General features: G+C 40.7%; 1 protein-coding gene across 2 annotated transcripts in view; it reads left to right on the plus strand.

Moving 5' to 3' along the window:
* Positions 1 to 280: 280 nt before the first annotated feature.
* Positions 281 to 18,978, plus strand: part of CCDC3 (coiled-coil domain containing 3) — a 49,527-nt gene continuing 30,829 nt past the window's right edge. Inside the window, exons 1-3 of one of the 2 annotated variants that reach the window (XM_018553727.1) lie at positions 281 to 384; positions 536 to 874; positions 12,966 to 13,131. In XM_018553727.1, the coding sequence (XP_018409229.1) occupies positions 347 to 384; positions 536 to 874; positions 12,966 to 13,131 (543 nt within the window). In that variant the 5' untranslated portion in view covers positions 281 to 346. Of the gene's footprint in view, positions 385 to 441; positions 875 to 12,965; positions 13,132 to 18,978 lie in introns of those variants that run through there. The other variant, XM_018553726.1, reaches the window with a different exon arrangement.

The raw sequence follows: 18,978 nt of genomic DNA on the forward strand, positions 1-18,978 counted from the left end.
CGAACTTCTTGTATTTCATTGCATAGTTTATCATGTAATACTTGCAGTCCTTAGGATTTCATTTCAGTGAACATGTTTTAATCATTCACTACTCTGATCACACTGCAGACCTAGAAGCCTTTCCAGCACATCTCATGTAACTCCTTTGTAACAGATGATTGAATTGTTGTAGAGTTGCCTTTCATGCACTCCCCCTTAATGTATTGCGTGTGATGTAAGAAGCAGAGGGGCGGGCAGGGACGGCTGGAGTCCTTTTAAACTATCTGTTCAGTCCAGGCTAAGCAGTGTGGGGCTGCAGGACAGGACACGTCAAAGGGACAGGCCAAGCCTTCCAATACTAGAGAAGATGATGATGACTCTCTGCAGATCACTAGCACATATCATGTGAAAAGATTATTGCAATGGAATGTCTACTTTATGTGTAAACCTTGGGAGGACTCATTTCTTTACTTTCCATTCAGGTGTCAAGAAGTGACAAGGACAGTGACAAGCCTGCCATGCTGCACTTGGTGATCACAGCCCTGTTTGTATGGAGAGGTGCCCTGTGCTGTCAGCTGTCATCTGACTGGAGGCACCTGAGCGAGGGCTGCAGAGCAGAGTTGGCACAGATCATAGTCTATGCCAAGGTATTGGCTGTCCATCAGGAGACACACAGTAGTATATTCAGCAGTATCTACAACTACCTGCCCTGGCAGTATGAGTCAGGGGACAGCACCTTCTTCTATTCTGCAGAGATTGAAATGCTGTGTGATCAGGGATGGGGCAGTATGCTGGAGGTGCCTGCAGGATCCAGGCTCAACATCACCGGACTGGGATACTTTGACTGTCACTCCTATACAGTGGTGCAGGGTCACTCCTACTTCTTCTTCCTCCGGTGAGTGGGATCATATCCCAACTTCTTTTATTTCAAACCTTTCATGGTGTCATGATGTACTTATATATACCAGTGCTGTTCAACCCGGATAGTGATACTTGTACAGTGGTCACAAAGTTTACTGACCGCTAGAAAACTTTGATGGTGTAATGAAAATTTTAGGTTTGACTTATAAATACCAGCGCTGTTCAGCTTGGATAATGATGCTTGTAATGTGGTCAGAAAGTTTACTGACAGCAAGAAATCTTTGATAGTCTAATAAAAAAATCTTAGGATTGACTTATAAATGCCTATGCGGTTCAGCTCGGATAGTGATCCTTGTAAAGCAGTGACAAAGTTTGCTGACAGCTAGAAAACAGTGACAAAGTGACAAAGTTTACTAACAGCTCAAAATCTTTGATGGTGTAATGAAAAATCTTAGGATTGACTTATAAATGCCAGTGCTGTTCAGCTAGGACAGTGATCCTTGTACAGCAGTGACAAAGTTTACTGACAGCTAGAAAACTTTGATGGTGAAATGAAAACCTTATGATCAACTTATAAACTCCAGTGCTGTTCAGCTCCAATAGCGGTCCTTGTACAGTGGTCACAAAGTTAAGTGACAGCTACGATAGTGATCCTTGTACAGCGGTGACAAAGTTTACTGACAGCTAGAAAACTTTGATGGTGTAAGGAAACCTGTAGGATTGACTTATAAATACAATTGCTGTTCAGCTCAGATAGTGATTCTTGTACAGCGGTGACAAAATGTACTGACAGCTAGAAAATTTTGATGGTGTAAGGAAACCTGTAGGATTGACTTATAAATACCAGTGCTGTTCAGCTCAGATAGTGATTCTTGTACAGTGGTGACAAAGTTTATTGACAGCTAGAAAACTTTGATGGTGTAAGGAAACCTGTAGGATTGACTTATAAATACCAGTGCTGTTCAGCTCAGATAGTGATTCTTGTACAGTGGTGGCAAAGTTTATTGACAGCTAGAAAACTTTGATGGTGTAATGAGTACGTTGGGATTGACTTATAAACACCAGCACTGTTCAGCTCAGATAGTGATTGTTGTACAGTGGTGACAAAGCTTACTAACAGCTATAAAGGAATTGGAATGCAATTACTGTTTAATACCAAAACATTGACTTTAAGCAGTGTAAAGAAAACAGCTCTACTAGTCATTTCATCATATGATTCATTCAATTGCTATAGGCTACTGTACATTTGCCTTGCTTGCACTACCGATAATCAGCCACTACTGATTGAAGAGAGATTTTCATGCAATGCAAAGTTTCCACTGTGAGTTGTGTGATGAATTAGACTATTTGCGGTTCACAAGAAATAAAGCGGTCTATTTATAATCAGGTTGCAGAGCCATTTGCCCTGTGAATCTTTCTGAATGTTCATTGTGTGTGAATAGATGCAAAAACAAATGTTCATTCTTTGAAATATTTTTTCAGGCTGAATGTATGTAATGTAATACTGTATTATGGCCACTAGATGGAACTGAAGAACATAGGACATAAATACTCATTCAGTATTACGTTACATACATTCACAGCGGCTGTAGATTCTCTCTTTTCCAGTTGTAGTAAATGTCCTCCATTATGCTGGAAGGTTTCCCTTTTCTCAGTTGGGAGGTATGGTTTACGCAAGTCGGGCGTATACCAGCATACAGCCACTTAGTTCTTTGGAGGCTGCATGCAGCACCTCCACATGGTGGGGAAATACGCCAGAATTTACATTGTATGCCCACAGGTGGTGATGTACTTGAATTGGGGCTCATTATCTAAAAAGAGCTAGCCTGGAACCCATATTACAATCAATCGACCAGGGCAGCACAGTGGCTTAGTGGTTAGTACTTCTATATAAATACCTGTAATAAAATAAGATTAAGAATAGTGGTTACCTACCTACAGTATATAACACATGCAGCAAGGTTCAGGATACTGAGCCCAGTTATAATTTGGCTTTTCAGGATAAGCTTACACTATTGAGAGCGGAGGTTCCAATTAAGGAAGAACTCTGGACAAATTTAATCTTAACCCTTGCAGTGGGGCTACCTCCCCACTGCAAGGGTTAGGTGCCAGTTTTGCCCAGGGAGCTAAAATAACAGAGTTATTAAAACCTACACTGCTCCCTCCAGCCTGTCTCTTCCTCCGCACCAGCGATGGTATGTCCCTAAGCGTCCTCACGTCCAATACACTCTATAGAGCGTGATGACTTACAGGACCTTCCAAAAGAAGGCTACGGGAGGCTTCCTAGCTTCCTAAAGAGACTTTGATTCAACCAAAACTGCAAAGTCCATCCTTTAGAAAAAGTGATGGAAATGCACACTTCTCCTTAAATAAAATATGTGCATTTATTACTTTTTTGCATTAGAGCCATTAAAGCATTGCAGCCATGATCAGTGCAATGCTCTGGCTCCTGCAGACTCTCCCTCCATGTCTGTACTTCGGTATGGACATTTAGTAAGGAGGACAGGACGAAGAATGAATGGATTACAAGCGTGGTGACATCACCGCACTTGTATTCCATTGAGAGTTGCAAGTCCTTCTGCCATGATGGCTGTTGGCTGTGTAGATGGACCCATGCATAGCTGCACCAAATTCAAAAATATACAGGAGCCTGGAGGGAGAAGAAAACTGCTATTCAGGTAAGTGGGTAGGGTGTTGTGATGTGACCATGTTTCATGTTACACCCTCTAGATGTAACATGAAACATGATCAGAAAAGTACATTTAGCCTTTAAAGTGTGCCTGTTGACATATGAGCACTTGTGGCTTAAAGGGTTATTTAAACCCTCACGTTTTTTTTGCATATATCTACTGCTAGCAAGCAGTAGATATATGCAAAAACTTAATTAAAAAAAAACAAAACCTTTTGAAAGAGGTTTAAACTTATCTGTGTCTTCGCCGCGCGCTCCCATCCGAACATCTGAAAATTTCTCGGGCGGCCGCAAAGGATCTTGGGGCGGGTGCATGCGCAGTTCAGATGTTCGGCCGGGATAGATTTTCATGTGAGACCTGAGTCTTACAAAAGTTTGTGAGCACGCTACTATTGAAGCATTATGTTTGAATGGGACGCCATGGTTTCCAAGGTCAGAAAGGACCGAGGAGATGACCATGACAAAAAAACGATAGAACGTGACTTTAGAGATACAAAAAATAAACTAAAAAAGGCCTATGAACACAAATCCAGGTTATACTGGAACAAGGTGTATCTGGAGAAATATGTAGAACATGAGATTTGTCCCAAGGGGTTGCGGCCACAGATCTTTCCCAATGTCAAAAATGTGTCTGAGGATTTCAAAAAGCAGTGGGAATACAACTTCAATATTTGTAGTCGCAACATGTTAACTATGCTTATTGAATACTATACAGGAGAATTAAAAAAGGCGGATGAACTCTTGAAAACCCTAGGCAATGATTTTGAAATCTTTAGACACAATGCTGACTTTGAGAAAACGGTCACTGATTTGAATTTGCAGGTTGAATCCTACAATAGGGATCTGTTAAATATTAAGGACTCCAAATTTGAAAGAGACAGAACCGCATATGCGGGAGGGACGGCCTACAGATGGGGGACAGTATAAAAATTGGAACAGATATAAAAATCCCAATGTTAAGGGTATGTACACAAATAGGAGTAGAGGGGGTGAGGGGGAAACCCAGTCAGAGGAAACTGATTCCTGTTTGTCCTCTTCGGAGGAAGTAGTAGCCCCTCGTTTAGGAAAGTACAACACATGTTCACAAAAACACAGAAATGGGGCCACTTGGAGGGACTCCAAGGGACGACAGGATAGACAAGTATACACCTCAGATAATCCTGGGATGGACATTAGAACTAGAGGAATGCAACACCAAAGAACGAGACATGAAGGGTCTTTTTTAGGGGAGATGGGACCCCCACCAATTCATTTGGAGGGGGCCCCTGGCCTGACAGAAAGAAAAAAAGAAAAAGTACAAGGACCGCCCCTACACACAACCAATACGAGGAAAACAATTTTAGATCAATACCTCCTCAAACGACCCCAATAGAGGATAGTTTACAGGTCATTAATTTGAGCTCACACTCATTCACAGAAATACAGTTAAAGCTCATTGCGAGAGGCTTGACCTTCTGCCCAGAGGCCTTACCAGATAGATTTGAAATCATCAAGGATGTCAACCTTTTTGCATGCAGATTGCTATTAAAGCAAAAGCATGATAAGGAGAGTTTACCTCTGGGGGGCATCCTTGATGATTGGAAAGACTTCTCCAGAAAAGATTATAGGGCGCTTAGAGATCTACGGGAACTCTGGGAGGAGGGACATGTCTCTGATGAGGACGAGGATGAACTAGAAGCTCCCTCCCCCGCCAAACAATCCTTCAAGCGTAAATCCAAAACATTTCCGCCCTTGTCGCAGAATGTGAATATATGGAACTATGTTAAAAGGGTGAGTGAGGATATTATGCTTGCTGTACCAATTAGAATTAAGGAGGATAATCTTACCTCCGCGGAGAGAACGGCTTTGGAAGATTTAATAAACAACAAAAACATAGTGATAAAACAGGCGGACAAGGGCGGAAATGTAGTGATCATGACCAACGAACAATACACAGAGATGGTCATGAGGATCCTAGACAACGAAGCTTGGTATCGGCCCATAGAAGCATCCACTATGGGGTCTTTCCAATCAGATTTGGAAAAAGTATTAGGGGAGGCTTTTGACCTGGGTCTTATCGAGAAGGGCACTTTGGATTTTCTAAGGGTGCCCTTTCCTAGGACTCAGGTGCTTTATGCCCTCCCTAAGATCCACAAGTCACTAGACAAGCCCCCGGAGAGACCCATAGTTTCCGGATGTGGGTCACTGACTGAAAATGTGAGCACTTACATAGACTACTTCCTCAAACCACATGTTGAGTCCTTAGCTTCTTATGTTAGGGACACCCCTCATTTGATCTTGCAAATTCAGGATTTAGAAGTTCCCCCAGGTACTCTTTTGGTTGGTCTGGATGTGGAGGCCTTATATTCATCCATTCCGCACTCTAGAGGACTGGAAATGATCGAAAGATTTTTAGCCACTCTGGGCATAGCTGAAAGTATGCACAATGGTTTCTTACTGCGACTCCTTGAGTTTGTACTGACCCATAATGCGTTTCTTTTTAATAGCCACTATTATTTACAGACACAGGGCACTGCCATGGGCACAAAGTGTGCACCCTCCTACCCGAATCTATACTTGGGCGGTTGGGAACAGGAGCTATGGGCCAGGGAGGACATATCTATGTACCTGTGCCACGTGCTGTCCTGGCACAGGTACATAGATGATATCCTGATCCTTTGGACAGGGGGAGACGAACTTTTGAGAGACTTTGTAGACATTCTCAACTTCAATGACTATAATCTTAGATTTACCCTGACATTCGATGACAGTAAGTTACCCTTCCTAGACATTCTGGTGTGTAAGGACACCAGGGGGGTCCTGTACACTAGTCTGTACAGGAAGGATACAGCAGGGAATGCTATCCTAGAGGCAAGTAGTGCCCATCCTGAGAGTCTGAAGAATAGTATCCCATATGGTCAGTACTTGAGGGTTAGGAGGAACTGTACGAGTGATGCTGACTTTGAAAGGGAAGCTCAAAATTTGAGGATTAGACTACGGGCAAGAGGTTATTCCAACAAAATACTCAAAAAATCCTACCAGTGAGTGATTGCAGGATCAAAAATGCATAAAAACGTATACATCTAAATTGAAATCTAATAAAAAAGATAAAGAAGACCCCCATGTGAGACTAATTTTGACCTATAACAATCAACACAAAGTAATATCAAAAATTCTTCAGAAGCATTGGCACTGCCTAACTAGGGACTCGAGAATCGTGAAGTTTTTGGGCGCTAAACCTACTATCACTTATCGACGTTGCCCCTCCCTAAAGGACAAACTGACAAGTAGTGACTTTGTCATAAGAAGTGGTACTTGCTGTAAATATCCAGGAACCTTCCAATGTCAGAGATGTAAATTCTGTCGATTTGTCCAGACTGGCACTGAGATCATCACTCCTCGGGGAAAACGTTTCAAAGCGCGTCACTTTGTCAACTGCGAGACAAAGGGTGTCATTTACTTGATGTTATGCAAGTGCGATATGTTCTATGTTGGGAAAACAAAACGAATGTTCAAGAATAGGATCTCGGATCATCTGACTGACATATCGGCCAGAGATCTGAGGTCACCCATTGTGAGACATTTTGTAGATACACATAATGGACAAATCGACAGACTTCGCTTTTTCGCATTGGACAGGGTACACCAACCCAGACGTGGAGGGTATTGGGACAAATCTCTTCTACAAAGGGAATGTAGATGGATCCATCAAACAGAATCTCATGAGGCCCCGGGGCTGAATGATATGATCAATTTTAGCTGCTATCTCTAAAGTCAAACGGTATATCAAACATAATGTCTCTTATTTTCATAATTAGAACTTATATACACTGTATTTCTTCATATGGGCATTTTCCCGGGTTTTAAAAGAAAATTAAAAATAACAGACATACTTAGCCAGATCGAACAATGTGAAAGACTCTTTGGGTTCCGGACGATGCCGGTTCACAATGGACAATACTTTTTAATGTAAGCCCAGGTTATTTATTATGCAAGTTTCTAGAGATTAATTCATGTTAATATTCACTGTATGAGAATTCATCTTTGGAGTTATTACTCCGCAGAGATACACACAGATAGATAACGCTTTATAGATCAGAGATATATATAGAACAGGGATACGCATGGAGAGACGCATGTTTTTTATAGAATTTTTTATAGAATTATTAGACTGACCTGGTGTTAAAAGTCGTAATGATATATCCAATTAAATTCATGAATTCAATACTTAGCTTACAGTCCATTGTTGATCCGGCATGTCCCTGACCCTACTGGAAAAAGTCGGATTTATGTATGCCTTTCTTTTCTGTTAGGGGGATCTCGGATTTAGAGTGCCCCTTTATGTTACATTTTTCAGCACACGCTTTATGTGACTATAGGGTTAAACGGATGAGTAGGAGGAAAGTGTACAATCCACTATATATGCTGGGTTATGTATATGTCTGTATAAAGTGTGCTGGGTGTGACGCAAACGAGCACATATAGGCGATCGGCGGGCTATGGACCCGCTGATCGCCTATATGTGAAACACCCGGTACCGGGTGTTCGCATTGGACGGGTCTTTTCTGCCCGTGCGCGCCCGCTAGAGCAGAAAAAAAACCCGCCAATGCAGCAGTGCCGTCCGTCCGTTTTTCTACTACGGGCAGACGGCAAGAGGTTAAGGTAAGTATCCACACTAACATTCGGGGGAAGGAAAAAAAAATACTTTAATGTGTGGAGCTCAGAAAGTTTTATGAGCTACTTTATAAGCAGACTGGGGCATTGGTGGCACCATAGAATTCAGTGGAAGGGCCTGAAAAATGTCTGAATATGCCTAAAAACGACTAAAAATGCGTTGTTTTTTTTTAAGACCAAACAGCCGTTTCCTTCTCTTTGCCTAAAACAAAAACACTCAATTCTGTATAGGCCTAAAAACATGTGCAAAAATGCGCAACTAAAAGTGCTCCAAAATCGCCTTTAAACGCTTGAGCTCAGGTGTGAATACAATCACTATCTTAGGACTTCAGTTAAAGAGCTCTGTATTGCATTATTCACTCTCTCCTGGATAGAAATGTTCTTAGTTGTAGCATCCCAGTCCTGAAGCCATATGTCGTTCCAACTGTTTGTGACAGCGTATTCATTATGATTTTCCAGCCTGCATTAGGAAAAATGACAGCTGCACCATGCCTGGGTTCTACACTTCCACATTTGTGTTCCTCAAGGTTTTGCACATAATCCCCACTTTTTTTAACACTTTTTTTTTAACAACATTCGCACTTTACTACCACATGGTCTTGGTGCTACAACTGGCTGTATGCAATCAAGCTTATCACAATAGGGAAGAACGTTCCTTGAGATTGATGGGTTTTCAGTATAAGAACCTTTGAGCATCTGTTATAGATGTTCCTCACATGTCTCTTGAAAAAGTTGTGAGGAACAACTAAACACATCCATACGTAAGGACACTGTTGATTAATCTTGAGATGATCACACAATAATCGCTATATACAGGTGAAACTCGAATAATTAGAATATTGTGCAAAGTTCATTTATTTCACTAATGCAACTTAAAAGGTGAAACTAATCTATGAGATAGACTCATTACATGCAAAGCAAGATAGTTCAAGCCGTGATTTGTCATAATTGTGATGATTATGGCTTACAGCTCATGAAAACCCCAAGAACCCCAAATCCACAACCTCAAAAAAGTAGATTATTACATGCAATCAATAAAACAAGGATTGTACATAGAACAATATCGGACCTCTGAAAAGTACAAGCATGCATAGGTACTCAGTACTTGGTTTGGGCCCCTTTTGCAGCAATTACTGCAATTACTTTTGCACGATATTCTAATTATTCGAGTTTCACCTGTATATCTGTGGGCAAATTCTTAAAGACACCCCAGGTGGCAGAAGTTTTTTTGCTGATAGCCAGAAGATTAACTGGGTATTAGCCACTCAGAAGAAAGTGCACTCATTTAATATGGTATTAATCACACATTGTCACAATATTCTAAGCCAGGTTAGGACCAATAATGCATACAAATTAGTGTAAACGGGATGATCATAGCTAAGTAGGGGTTTTTTTTTGGACTCAAAATGTGTGCCTGCAGGCTCCAGTACTAGAAATCTGGCCCTCCAAATAACCGTTATTCCAGTTAAGTAAAGCTGACACGGAAGTGGTGGTAGAGCACAATGACATGCAAGCTTGTGTAATATGAGCGATCTGACTGAGCAGTCAGCAATCTCCTGACCATGCCACCTGCTTGGAGGAGCCATTGATAGGAATGAGTGCCACACTGGAACAGCCTATAAGATTCTTCAGGCATTATTCCTTAGATCATGCAGAACTGTGTGATTTGAGCTTTAAAGCCCAACTCCATTGTTAAAATACCTCCCAGTTTCAGACCCCTTACTAATAAAAATGTTATGATAGAAGATGAAAAATGTTACCACAATTATGCCAAGGTTAAAAATGATGCCAAATATCAATAAATTGAATCCAAAGTTCTTATCCCATGTGCCTGTTCAGACTCTGCTTATTTTAAGTTGTGCTAGGTTATAAGACAGGAACACAACACTTGTGAGTGTCATACTCAGCATCTGATTTGTTATTGACAGAGAGTGCGATGTAGGATTACGTTCACAAATTTGGTCCAGTCAGCCGTGCCTTCCATCTTGATCACATGCCGGTGTCTTTGAGGTGTATATTAGCATTGGGTCATGCTCTAAGGCTGGGTTCACACCTAGGCGTACCGAATATGCGCGTTTGCCACGCATTTCATGCCGCGCGTTTTTACCGCGATACGCGGTTAAAAAAACGTGCGACAAACGCGCGTTTCCGAGGGCTATCCGGCTGCGATAATGCCCAGGAACTGTTGTAGATGTCATAGGTTAATAGGCTACTGCGTAGATCTGAAATACTCATGGCCTGAAATTAAATGCCATTTTTTTTATGGTTGCCAGGGAGCTTGAGGTCCTATGAATGGGCTTAAAGGGGTGCAAAATGGAACATATTACACTGATACAATATGTTTTAAAATAAATATATGAAGTTTAATATATGGAGTTGGGCTTCAAGTGCGTTTTTGACTCCTGTGTATACTAAGTTTATGGTGCCCAAATATAGAAGACAGAGGCAGAAGATGAATTAATATGAGCCCTTATATGCAGATTATTCCCCCAAATACATTTTCAAAACCCCACTTCGGGACTGATCAGCATATATGAATCCATAAGGTTACATAGGAACCACCTAATGATTTTTCTTGACTCTTATGCACTACAAAACAAATTACTAGGATTTTAAATGTCCTAAAAGCCTTTGCCTTGGGACTGGGGAGAAATGAGAGGGTGGATCCTAACTTTGCATCTTCATCTTAACTTCTTTACATGTCGGGACATGTTTTGCTGAAACTCTAAACTTAAGTCTAGGTTTGCCGCTTGGTCTGAATTTATGATACACACTTCTTTGTCTAACAGCACTGCCATACAAGAGTGTGCATTGCTAATTGCTTGGTTTGATTGGATTTTCTTGGATGCACCCATTATTTGACTATTTGCAGGGCAATTGCAGACAAGTGTAGAGGTTGATCTGATGAAGATTAACATATTGACACAAACAGAATGGAAGAAAACTGGGAAATATGTGACATGGATGAATCCTTGCAATATGACTATATGACACTAATTTCAATAGTTTCAATAAGATCATATGGATATTTTCTCCAAGTTCATAAAAGAGTTCAGCATCACGCCAGTACAATAATACAAATAGAGATCCCAACTATAACTCTTGCGGACCCCATGTAATCCAGACTGTCCCTCTGTAAAAGGATATGACCCAGGTTTTAGCTGTCAATACTTGTATGCACATTAATACCTCCATCTCCTGAAGAAGTGGACACAAAACTTCAAAACATTTTGAGTAAAAATAGTTCCATCTACCAACATGTTGAGATTTTCATCATATGTGCAGACAGAGTTATGACATATCCTATATGTTTGTAATTGTGATGATGAGGGTGATGGGTGAACTTTAGGAGGTTATTTGTACTATATACCAGTGACGTGCGGTCCCTCTTGCTCGGGGTGAGGCATTCCCCCGCCCCCCGTCGGCCGAAGCTCCGTCTCCTGCCGGTCGAAGCCCCACCCCAGCCAGTCGAAGCCCCACCCCAACTATCCCCAAGCTAGTGTAAAGGAGGAAGGGAGGAGACAGGGAGGAGACTCCCTGTGCCTCACTTGCTCCTCACCGCTGATGCTCCGTGACAGGTTACACAGCGGGGAGGATTTCCCTGCTGTGCAACCTGTTAGAAGCCGATCTGAAAAGAACATGATGAAGCTGACAGCTTTATCCTCCATAATTCTAGGTGAGGCTCTGCCTCATCTTCCTCCCCTGACCGCACGTCCCTGCTATATACACTACATAACTACTATGTCTACTGATTTTATGGTCAAAAGGCAATTATTTTACATTCAATAGGGATGATTTCATAAATATGTTGCCAAGCTCATTCTTAAATGTAATTTACTTGGCTCTTTTTCTTGACCTCTGGCCTCAGTTGCTTATATCACTGGCCCAGAACAAGTATGCTATTAAGGAAAGTCAAAATGCAGTCAAACGTCCTAATCTGCATACCTGTTCAGGGTCTGTTATGCAAAGTATTAAAGCCATTGGTTCACCATGACAGCCAACTAGTTTTTCCAGGAGGTGAATTTGGGAATGGCAGACTCCATGTTTATCACATGAAAGGTATTCTTTAAAGTAAACCTGTCACGATTGTAATACAGGTGCTGCCATTGCTGACCTCTTCTGAAAATGTCTGCTGCCTTGCTGTTATGCTCATTCACTTGCCTCAATACTATCATGAGTCAGTAAAGGCATACACCCTTTTCTATATACTTTTTGTAGGGTCAGTGATGCCAAATATTGAAGCAAGAGGAGCAGCATGAACCTGAGGCAATAGTCATTTTCAGAGGGAGAGATCAGCAGTTGCAGTGACACTATTTCTCTAATGACACATTTCCTTTAAGCACACCCTTCACAAAAGTTTACTGTCTGCTTTTGACGGGAAAAGCTTGAAGACCCTGAGGAGCACAGAGTTTGGTATCTTCTGGGTTAAGTCATGATGGAGGGTCTGAAATTGCAGGAAATAACATTTTTATCACCACCCGCAGGAGTTTTTTTATAGCTTTAAATAAATTAGATACATTATATAAAAATATTTTGCATTACTGGACTTAACACGGAAATTGGTTCCATTTTTTATTACAGCCATGTCATTAATTCCTAACATATTGCTTGGCTGAACATTTGTTCAGTCTAGAAAAATGTCTGCTTTTAATATTTACACCTATTTTCATTTTTTTTATTTTATTTGGACACATTCCTATTCTCATTCCACTTGCAATGAAGGTGATACAATGAAGGTGTAGCATATTTAACCACCCTTTTTAATGTTTCCTCTTTACTGTAGAATGGATGAGAATTACAGTCTGCTTCCGCATGGAGTGAATTTCCAGGATGCAATTTTTGCAGATACTCAAGACAATTGGAGGTTGTTTTCCAGTCTTTTCCAGTACTCCAACTGTTCTCAAGGACAGCAAGTCATGTATGAACTGGAAAGCCAAGAAGACAGTAGGGTAATCTTTATTTATTTATTTTTATAAACAGACTGACCTTCCTAATAAAATTCAACAGCTGTCTTTTTTTTTTATCCAAAGCCTCTCCTTTTTAAAGCCAAAGTAGTTTTACTTTTTGTTTTACTTACCTTAAAAGTGTGCTTTTCTCTCGTGCAATTCAGTCCTCAGTGCTGTCTGCCACTTTCGAGTTCTTGAAGTCCCCTTCACTTATTGGGTGACTGCTGATGATGTACATTATGCGCATGCACAAAGGAGTTCTCTCTCATCCTCTATGGCACCTGGCCTATTCATGGCATCTTAGCCATCCTTATTAGCTATCCCAATATGCATCAATAAAATACACTTGTTTTGACACATACAGTATGTCCGGTTGAGCTGTTGACATCTTATTTCTACATTGATTGGAGCAGCGCCACCTGCAGTCATTTCAGCACCCATTAGGAAGATAGGGGTTTACCAGGGAGGAGTGTGGTGGGATACCTATTGGGCATCTTATAGATGCGGCGAGTGGGCTGAATGTGTACACTGCTTAGTGCATGCGCCATACAGTGTACAAAAATAAGAAAAATACCCGGGGAAGAGAAGAAGAATTGTTTGGGCACCAGAGACATGGCATGTCTCTTCTGCCAAAAATCCCTGCCTCCCAGAAATCTTTTATTTTTTCCCCTTTACTTCTGCTTTAACACATACATATTAAGTGATCATGTTCTTTTGGGAAGAAAGGCAGTGTGCTGGATAATCTTTGCATCTGCAAACTAGAGTACAATATAAGATTACGAACACCAAATCATGTCTGGTGTTGTTGGAAATTTGTTGTGTTGGTATCAAAGGTTGGGTGGAAAGCTCTAGAAAAATAAAGACGTTCTGCAAAATGTTTCTATCAGATAAAGCCAGAGTCTGTCCCCTTTTGACCCAGCCTCACAAGCTATTTCCTAATCTTCATCGCTAGCATTTATTTTTACTTCCTCCACTTTGCCCTCTAGTCTGATCTGTCATCCATTCTGAAGTATTACACTGTAAAAATGACTTCCGTAGAAAGTTGTATGTGGGAGTACCAGTGGTCTCCTGTTTGTGTTAATTAAATGTATTTGTTTTCATTTTCCTGTCTGTAAGCTCCCATTTTATGACCTTTTATGTTGTTTCCCATTTAGATGCCTTTTTTTTTGTATTATTCCAATTGCTTTTAGGTGTTTTCTTTGATAAGAATAATTTCAAAAGAATAGTTGCAAAGTCTCGAATGAAACATATTTTAAGCATTTTATTGGGCTATAGAAATAAGGAAATAGTTGCAATAAAGCAGTATTTTACAAATACAAAAGTAAGTGGTAATGTCAGTGTTTGTTGACAAGTACAATGTTATACAATGCAGGAGAAAGCGGATCTCCATGTAAAAATCAAACTCATAGGGATTGATTTACTAAAGGCAAATAGGCTATTCATTTTGCAAATGAATTATCAGTTTGCAAGAGAATGTTCCCTTATCTTAGTGAATGTGGTGAAAATTCACTTTGCAAGATAACTCAATCACTAGCAAGGAAAATACAAAAAAACAAAACAAAAAAAAAACCCCAGTATCTTTGCTTGCACATGATTGGATAATGGAAGTCAGCAAAGCTTCATGTCATTCACTAAGCTAAGGGAAAATTCACTTGCAAAGTAAATCAACCCAATAGTTTCTCAGTTATATGTCTCATGTCCAAAACACCCTTTCTTCCAGAAATTTAGTAGGTCCTCAATAATACAATACTGACAATATAACGAGATGTAAAACAATAGTGCTCTGATTGGAAGCACACTGATAACCCTTCTTCCACAGTTGTTAGTGCTGCTGTGTAGGGGGGCACAGAAAGCGAATACAAAAAAATTCAGTTACATATACCAGGGATCCCAACCTGAAAGAAGCAATTTCAGGGAGGTATCCCTCTCATTTCAGGGAGGTGCCCTTTTCCCCCCCCATCTGTGGAGGGGGGTGGGGTTAGATAGCTAGTTTGCTATTGGCTATTGCAAAGTGCAATAGCCAATAGGAATCTAGCTATGCATTCATATTCCTTTTTTTTCTTTTCTGAGTGACAGCCAGGCCGCGTCTCCCGATGTCAGAAAAGAAAACAAAAAAACGATCGCAGGGAAAGGTTTAATCTGCATCGATGGAGCAGATTAAACCTTTCCGGGAGGAAGTGTTTCTCTCCCGGGCGGCTGGGAGCTGCTATCTAATAGCAGGAGACTCCTGGAGCATCCGGGAGAGTTGGGATGTCTGCGTATACTAGCTATATTTATTATTACATGTATAAGTACATACTGTATATGTATGTGGCAGTATATCATAATATAATGAACATATTTGAATGAAGCAGTTGTTATCTCTAAGCTGATATGGCTAAAGTTTAAACAAAGTTGGATTTAAAGGGTAAGCACACTTTTATCAACATACAGTAAAACAAAATTGCAACCCAAGCTTTTTTTATAACATAGTGTTAGAAAAGTAGCTTCTTAGTTCTGTCTGCTGTCAGTTGTGATTTTTCTAAATATGGTAAAAAGAATTAAACATGGCTTACTTCTATGGGGGTGCTGTATACACTGTTGGTGTACAGCAATTCCCCTGAACTGTCATTTTCTACTCATGTAAATGGCTCTCCAAACAGTTTTCTCTCAATATAATACTGGGACTGATCGTTTGACCACAGCAGGATGACTATTCAACTCAGGGTGTAGAATATGGAATACACGTGTGAATTTCAGTACAAATGGAAGATAGTAAGACTCTGCAATTAAGTTTGCTAAAGTTCCTGAAATTTATGGAACTCACCAGTGGAATGTGTTTTTATTCCTCAGCAAAAGGGAATTACACATTTTCTAAGCTCAAAGTATTATGCGATAGATGCACCAGAACTTGTCAAGCAACATTTGTGTAGGCAATGAAGGGATTGGCTAAGAGTTATACAACCCTTTTTGCCCACTGAGGGTCATATTAACTAGTAAAAGAGGTGAACATCTGCCTGTTGATTAGCATACAAAATTATGTGCACACATGTGTATGTGATTGTAACTGTAGATCAATCTGATAATATACCAGGGACCAGGGGAGGCATGTGAAGCAGAGCCTCACCTAGTATTATGGAGGAAAAAGCTGTCAGCTTCAAGTCTGAAGCTGACAGCTTTTTCTCCATTCATACTAGCTTCTAACAGGTTACACAGCAGGGAAAGCCTCCCCACTGTATAACCTGTCATGGATGGAGCGCTGCCTGTTAAATACAGGTGGCGCTGCATCCAGCTTTTGACAGCTAAGTTAGGTTTCATGGCAGCGGGCTTTCCCACTGCTTGTGTAACCTAACTAGTGAGGCAAAAGCTGCAACAGCCTCTACTCAGTGTTAGAGGCTTGAGCTCTGTGGATGGTTTGGACCAATGGCAAAGCGCCATTGGTCCAAGCTGTCCAATCAAACAAAAGAAAGAAAAAAAAAATCGATCTCGATGCCTCACCATTGACGAGCAAGTGAGGGACAGGGAGGCTCCTCATGGGCTGGGACCCTTCGGTGGGCTGGACGGGGTGTGCTGGGGTTGGGGCTGGGGGAATGCCTTACCCAGCACTGAAGGTACTGCACGTCACTGAAATATACTGCTAAAAACTGGAGACAGTTATATTTTTTTAGTAGGTCACTCTGTTTATAATGCTAAGAGCACCTAATCATTAATACCAGTACAGTGTTGTCTGGCTGATAAATCAAGAGCAGGTCCAGCATTTAACATAATAAAGTTAAAAGCATCCTTTGACATAGACAGATATTTAGCAGTGATTTGTACAGTATTATACACAGAGTGGTAAATCATGATATAGTCCTATACCATAGCCTCGGGCAGGCTAACCTCTAGTTAGTGGAGACATGAAAATACTTGTCATTCCATTTTTGTAACTGTAGATCAATTTTTGTTTTTGTAGAAACTACCAGTTTTTTTTGTGGCAAAGTGTTGATTTCTTGCTTGCCTAATCCGAAGAGAACATTTTGCACAAATATAATACTGGTACATCTAGCAAGGATATTCAAGGATATCTATAGATGAGCAGATATCTAGCTGACAATGTTGGGAAGTGAGATATCTGCCTGTCATAAAGCTGTCTGAGGGCTTTGACCCAAGGTACTCCTTTCCAGATGGTAACAGTGGAGCGGGTGTATTTTAAGGATTTAGTTTTAAAGCAAAATGTTGAAAAATTTCCCTGTATGATTACAAGCACCTCTTGACACTAGAGGGGTTTATGTTTCTCTCGAGTTTCAGAAATGACCTATTTATTGTTACTGGAATTTGGGAGTGTTGTTTGCTGCCATTAGGCTGTTTATGGCAAGCATTAAATGTCATATCATATATAAAACACATTACCTGGCTAAAACAATAATTTGTACATTTTTCACCATTGGCCACAACACAGTGTGTGTGGACATGCATCAGCATTTTTTCAAAGAGATCTGTTATCTCTAGTGATAGCTAGTTGCCAGGAACACCCCCCCACAGAATCCATGCCCGAGCTCCCAACCCAATCAAACTATTCATCCCTTCATCCCTGCCATGAGCTGCCTCCTACAGGGCTATTTACAAAAGGGTGAAGAGTTTGGAGAAGGCAGGAGAAGTGAACAGTCTAGGCCAAAATAGCTGAACTGGAAAAACTCTCCAATTCAGCTCACTTTCCATTTCAGCTATGTTGAGCTAGATTGTTCACTTCTACAAACTTTTCACCCTTTTGTGAATAACCCTGCTAGACAACACCCCATGCTAGAGTTGCTCATGCTGTCTCCCCTCCTTCACCCCCACCTGACTTTATTCAGATATATTCTGTGCTGTAGCTCCTTCTCTTCTCTATAAGTGACTCCTACCTTACATTTCTTTCATTGCAATCAAGAATCTGTAATATCAAATAATTATATTGATATTGACGCCATGGAACCCTGTTTCTAAAAGAACCAGGTCAAGTTTTAACTTATGCAGGCTAGGTTCCTACAACATTTACAGGTCCCAACGTGAGGACTGATATTGCTAACATTTACCAACATTCAGATTGCTGCTGTGTCTGAGAGTGTTTGCGGAGGAGTACGGCTGCTGTTTGAATAAATAGGCTCATTGAAACTTATGCACATTATGCCTTTTGGTCCAAAATGCTGTCCAGTGTGGTTTATATGTTAGGACTGGTTTAACTCCCTTTCCAGCCTTGACTGATGATTACAGCTATATTTCTCTTAAACTTCAATTGTTTATCTGTGGAGAAAGTCTAGTAGTTAAATATCAGCTAGATCGTACATGCATCCAAACACTGCAGTCACAGCTGTACAGAAAGATAGTAAACTAAAGTCAGAAGAGACATATGGTCCAGGACCTCATAGGTAGTTGTCTGAATGAGACATCTTTATCCTGGCGTGTTAGCTTTGTGGATTGAGACTATATAATATAAAGTGAGAAGAGACATATGGTCCAGGACCTAAAAGGTAGTTGTCTGAATGAGACATCTTTATCCCGGCATGTTAGCCTTGTGGGTTGAGACTATATAATATAAAGTGAGAAGAGACATATGGTCCAGGACCTAAAAGGTAGTTGTCTGAATGAGACATCTTTATCCCGGCATGTTAGCCTTGTGGATTGAAACTATATAGTATAAACTGAGAAGAGACATATGGTCCAGGACCTATGTAATAGGTAGTTGTTTGAATGAGACACCTTTATCCTGGAGTGTTAGCTTTGTGGATTGAGACTATATATTGTAAAGTCAGAAGAGATGTTTGGACCAGGACCTATCTAATAGGTTGTTGTTCTATTGAGACTTTAATATGACTTGCTATTCTCTTGTATAAGCATGTAGCGATTCATATG

Source organism: Nanorana parkeri, unplaced genomic scaffold, assembly GCF_000935625.1.
Source record: "Nanorana parkeri isolate BGI_ZX_2015 unplaced genomic scaffold, ASM93562v1 scaffold128, whole genome shotgun sequence".
Lineage (NCBI taxonomy): Eukaryota > Metazoa > Chordata > Amphibia > Anura > Dicroglossidae > Nanorana > Nanorana parkeri.